General features: G+C 40.5%; 1 protein-coding gene across 1 annotated transcript in view; it reads left to right on the top strand.

Moving 5' to 3' along the window:
* Positions 1 to 258: 258 nt before the first annotated feature.
* LOC126108830 (uncharacterized) overlaps positions 259 to 6,000 on the top strand; it is a 181,290-nt gene continuing 175,548 nt past the window's right edge. The window contains exon 1 of the mRNA XM_049914194.1: positions 259 to 368. Coding sequence (XP_049770151.1) covers positions 259 to 368 — 110 coding nt within the window. The remainder of the gene's footprint in view (positions 369 to 6,000) is intronic.

Below are 6,000 nucleotides of genomic sequence, written 5' to 3'. Positions count from 1 at the left end.
AGGGGAAGTTGTAAAAGTGTACATCTTCTATGCCCAAATAGGTATGAAGATAATTATCAAGGTACTGATATTGGTAAATTTATCTGGACCTGCCATCCTCAAAGACAGAGAACTAAATGAAGTGAAGTGTACTGTGGTTGCTGTAATGTTTCAAGCACGGATGTAAATATCGAAGACTGTGGTAGTGGTGGAGTAATTAACCAACACCTTGTGGAAAACACGGATGGTAAATCGTAAGAAAGGTTAGCTTTTATGAAGATGTACGGTAGTATTGGAATCATCTCAGTTATGTATGTCAACACATCTGCCCCTCCCGTGGGTGAGAATTTATCCGCACCAAAAGAAGGCAATGATGGAGAGAAACTTTTGTAATTGATGACGGAAATTTGTTGTTGTACTTTTCAGTGTGTTAAGATAGGGGGTGAGGCTCACTGCTTCATCCCTTTTTTATACTTCTTCTGAGAAGTGGAGATGGTGGGTCAGCATCATCTGCTTCATCCCTTTTTTATACTTCTGTTGAAAAATGGGGTTTTTTCTTTTGCTTAAAATGAAAGCCCTGAAATTTAATGAAGCTTTTCTGCACATAAAAGTATGACTAAGTGTGATAATGTGTGACAAGATGTGTTAGTACAGGGTGTCTACGACCCGGGACAACCGGGAGATCCGGGAAAAACCCGGGAATTTTTTCATCCGGGAGAAAACCGGTAAAAACCCGGGAATCTTTTTGAGTTCCGGGAATTTTTCATTGTTTTAGTTTTCAGTTAAATTTTTGTGATTTTTGACTGGTAAGAACCAATACTCCAACAAAAAAATTTACTGCATCCCGCTTCTGCAGAATAATACTGCAGCAACAAATCATGAAAGAGAGAAAAATAAACGAAAATAAAAGAAATTGCGCCATATACAACAACAAAACACAGTGCTCATACAAGCGTCTGCCAACAGCAAAGTGTGTCAAAGGCTTTAGGACGACTGTGCAGTGCTTCTTAACAACAAATTACCTCCAATGAGTGTGACGTGACAATTTTTTACATTAGATTCGTTTTAATGCAAGATCTTTTAATGTTTCACACGTACGAACATGCGGGCTTCCTGCGTCATCGTAGCTGCGCAAGTGCAGTGACGCCTGTTATCTGGCGCTCTGTGGCAACTGCTGAAACGTACCTTTGTAATAGGTCATGGAAAAATATTGCGAATATTGCTTTGAAAAGCGTTACTTTCAAAGTAAATTTCCATTTATGTAAGAAAAACTATGTGAGAGAGTGTACCACGAAGTTCTTAAATCACAGAGCGTTTGACTCTCATTTAAAAATCAACTCTTTGGGGAAGACCATATGAAGAATTTCGAGCCCAGAAGATCAGACATTTACGTTGTTATTAAAAAATTTTACTGGCACATTTATGTGATGTATGACACGCAAAAAAGATCAACAATATATGTGGAAGCTTAGCTTCTCTTGCAGCGTATTAATCTTAGAGACCAATATTATATGTGATAGCTTTGCTTTTCTTGTAGCAACAATTGTACATTAATTTAAGCCATTAATTTTTGTTATTTGTATGTTCGCGCTACTTAAGAGTGATCTTGCTATTGGCTGACTACATCACGTGTCAAATGCTGTCATCAGCTGGCGAGATCAGGTGACACGAGCTGTGACTGGCTTACAAAAAGCGCGTCGCAATCTCGATTTTAATGCTTCGCAAAGTAACATGCGGTGTTTGGTGGAATTAGAATTTATACCTTCGTAACATGGAAATATGCAGTGTATATGTTTCTGCACATCAAAGATCTTTCCAAAACGTGTTTTTCCCCTGAGTTTCATTTTCTAAAATGTCGGGAAATTCTACGCCGGTGTATAAAACCATAAACCATAGAAGGATTGATAGGTGCCGAGAAAAAGTATACTGTCACTTAACATGGAAAAAATGTATTTTCACCCGGGAGAAAGTGTATTTTCAACCGGGAAATCCGGGAATTATTTTTCCTTGTCCATGTAGACACCCTGTAGTAGCACGAAGGCTAGTCGCTTCAGTCACTGCGAGCAGTAAGTAGGTGCACGAAAATTGTGCATTAATGATAATTCGAAATTGGGGGTCTTAGCCACATACCGTAAAATCGGCAGATTTTATGAAATGTCCCAAACTTTGACATATTCCCCGATCCTATATAAAAAAGTTGTGAGTATGAAGGCAAGAGGTTAATAATATTGCTAACTCGTTTGTTATTGAATGTTGAAATCGAATTTTTAATTTTTCTTAAAGCTGGAATTCACATATAATCTTAAAATGATAGTCATTTCCTACATAAAGACATCTGGCTGTGTAACTTTCTTCCAATACATTCTATTCCAGTAACAGTTTCAATTACCGCCATTACATTTCCTAGCACTTTTGTACAACAGATCGTACAAAGACAAGCATTTTCAAAGATATTAATTGAATGCTTCAAGTGAATTGCATACTTTTATAGTACAAAGTTTTAAACGCAAAAGCATCAAATACGGCTTCGCAAACTCGTGGGCAACGGTGGTATCTGCTCTGTTTACTTCTACGAGCCAACAGCACGGGGTATGTGATACGAGGTGAATACCACTGTCGTCACACAGTTCAAAGAATTTAAATTCTACTGCACGAGCAGCACAGTTTGTAAATATTTTGCTTTCGGGTTTGCTCGCCAAATCGACTTTCGATCACCCAGAATCTTTCCTCGAGGCAACTACTCGACATAGTGCGGTGGTGGCTGTCCGTTACAGCTGGCGAGCAACTGCCAGTGTCCACGGTCTGTTACGGGGGCCCCGTTTGCAGTTCTCTGATGCGTGACAGAGTTTCTCGCAGACAGACGACAGTAGTGTGTCTGTAGCTCCCTGCCACGAGCTTCGCTTTGGCTTTCCGTGGCAGGTGACCTGTGCGGTGCTGCCGACTGCTGGCTGTATGGTTGGGAGCTGAGGCAAAATTGTTAACTGTGTGCATTCTAAACTTTGCTGCAGTATAACTGTTGGATATCCTCGCTTTCCTCTACTCGTAATGGCAGAAAGTGCGGGGTTCCGGGCTGTTCTTTTAGAATTTTAAATCTCCAGTAGTGACGAGACTGAAGATACGAACTTTATCTTCTCGTGTGTCGAGCAGTGTACTGTTCTACAGTGATGCTGTGCTAGTGCACATTTATACGGTTATGCCGATGTGTATGACGATGGTGTTCGTCACATTGGTGTTAAACTGAGTCCGCACTGCACACGGTGGCCAGTGCGCGATGACCAGTTTTCGTCTCGAGTGCCAAATGAGTTCGTTCATTTGTTTAAAAAGGGAGTCCGACATTGTTTGTTTGTTTTGGCTGTACTGACGGAATCTAGGCACGTGCAATGCAGTCATCCTTAAACAGTTTTACAGAAAATATTTAGTAAAAATTTCAGTTTTGCATTACTTATAGCTTTATTTGTAGCTTCACGAAAATGTGCCCATCGTTTTGTTAGTGGTCATAGTTACTGTGATATTTTCATTTAGGTAAGACACAGCACAACGTTTGAAAAACTTTGCAACAAGTATAAGGGGTCGCTATGATTTTGCATTTTGTTGCATACTACGTAATATGTTACTGTGTATAAAATTTATCTAACTTATTGAACATTACTTTAGATTTGGATGGAGATCTCTACCAGTCACCAACCTGGAGGAAATTGGTTTTATGTAATGTGTTCATTTATATTTGCACATGCTAGTAATAAAGTCAGATTGAAATAGTCATTACATTCCTCATATCTCATAAACAACTTGAAATACCAAAAAAAAGATATTGGTAAATAATAGCACACAAAGAGCAGAGTATTTTGCCATACAGTTATTAATGTGAAATTTCATTATCTACCATATTACTGAAGTAACTGCAGACTTTGCGATGAGACGTTTTAGTTTTTAAGGGCCATCTGTAGCTTGTGAAATGAGAAATGTTATGGGTTTTATAGCATCATAAATGGATACGTAACACGTTTATTTTTGCACTAAGCGTGTGCTTTTTCATAAGCTATTGGCCTTACTTGTCCTCAGTCCCCCACTTAATAAACTCAGCGAACTGCTGTTTCAGAATTCTGTTTCATGTGCCTCTGCAAAATATGTTAGTGAGGTGATATTGTGTAAATCCTGCTGTGTTTTGGTAAAAGAAGTAGCTTTTAATACATTAACAAGAGATGTGTAGGCTTTACTCAGAATTAGTCACCCCTGATGCTTCTATGAAAGTTACAATTGAGTAATAAGTCAGGTGAAAATAAATCAGTACTTTTGTCACATTTTCAGCAGAATTCTTTTTAGACGCTAACCAAAGTCGAGGTGACAGTAGGTCTTTTTGGACGGTCACCATACATTTGCATAGTGCGAGGGCTCCACTTAATGTTTACAAAAAATGTGAGTACAGGCTTCCAGCTCTCGGCATTTCCCCTGCAGCGCGCCTACTTCTGGCCCGCGGCCCCCACCACTACCTCTCTCCCCACGCTTGTTCAGCCGACTGTGTGCCTGGCCGCCTTATTCTGTGCCCACTCTGTGTCGTCTTTGACCAATACGTGTCATTCCAGTCTCTCAAGGAACCACATATACATCTGGTTTCCTGAGGGTGAGATAATGTTGGACAGGAGCTAACAAATGCCACAGTTTTTCTGAAGTCCAAAAGATGTATCTTTTGGTTTCTCATTTTGTTCACTCGACTGGACTTGTCTTTTGCTGGAAAGCATCATAAATTTGTCTCCCAGAATCACCATTAGGTAAGAAAATTATCCTGAAGTGTTAAAACTCAGATGGCAAGCTGTCGAAGATCGGGAAAGACGTACGCTTTGTGAAACGGGGTGCACAGTACACTGTCACATTATGCAGGGTGGTGACTGCTTGTAGTATCCAAATGTAAGTGAACTGTTATCTGAGCTATACCCCAGCATTCCGTCAACTTTCCTTTCTGCTGAAATGTCCGGTGCGATGTGCCACGTCTCTGCTCCTTCACCGTAAACTGAATATTTGTACTGAGGAAATTTAGACACTGAAAAATTATGGAAAACATTTTGGTTCCGTGGAGCTACACCACAAAGATATCATCCACGTGCCACCAAAAATAAGGTGGTTTTGAAGCAGTTGACTGTAGTACTTTATCTTAAAAATCCTAATTTTGTGTATTCTCGGTCACCGAGACAGGAGACGGGCTTTCCTCATTCAAAGTACTCGTATAAATCTTCAATTGCAGAGCATCGCCTCAGTACAGGGCACAGAATTATGTACGAGAAGACATAGATTGTGTGTTCGTCTCCGTGTGCGTGGGAGTGTGTCGTAAAAAAGGTAATACACATTTTCACGACAGCTGACCTAATAAATACAGACTCAAAATTTTGGTTGGGTGCAGCACGGAACCCGACACTTGCCACCGTCAGATATACGGAGAAACAGTTTGTGAAATAAGTTACACCCCAAAGTAACAGAGGATCCATCCAGCTACCAGTGTCGCCTAGGCTCCCGGCAGCAATGTCTGCGTCAGTGTGCCAAAGACCACAGCCCGGTTTCTGGTCAGGTGCTGTGGATACACTCGTGTCACCTGTCTACGAGCAATTCGATTGTACGTGCGCGACTGTCGAATGCGGCCTGTGAAACGACCAGTCACGATCGGACACTGGCAGTTTCTGCTTGTCAGCCGTAAGGACCGGTCACCACCTGATGGTGACAAGCTGTTGTTTCAATAAAATACTGTGGGATACTCAAAAGTTGATCCGGTGGCTGCTCCTAGAGCCATATATTGGATACATCTATTACAAAAGTGTGAAGAATCACGGTAGGAGTGATAGTTTCTAATGGAATTATATTCATTGGCAATGCCAGATTGTCACTTTTTGACCTAGACTTGAGGCTGTGCAGCAGTTGAGGTAGATTGGCAGTACAATGTTCCCAAGAAGTTTGATATTATGGCAATGCTTTATTTTGTAAAACTTGTCGTAATATGTGGTTACAGAAATACTTTTTCTTTAATTGAGCTTA

The sequence above is a fragment of the Schistocerca cancellata genome, chromosome 11 (genome assembly GCF_023864275.1).
Source record: "Schistocerca cancellata isolate TAMUIC-IGC-003103 chromosome 11, iqSchCanc2.1, whole genome shotgun sequence".
NCBI classification, from domain to species: domain Eukaryota; kingdom Metazoa; phylum Arthropoda; class Insecta; order Orthoptera; family Acrididae; genus Schistocerca; species Schistocerca cancellata.
This window is presented reverse-complemented; position numbering and strand designations above follow the sequence as displayed.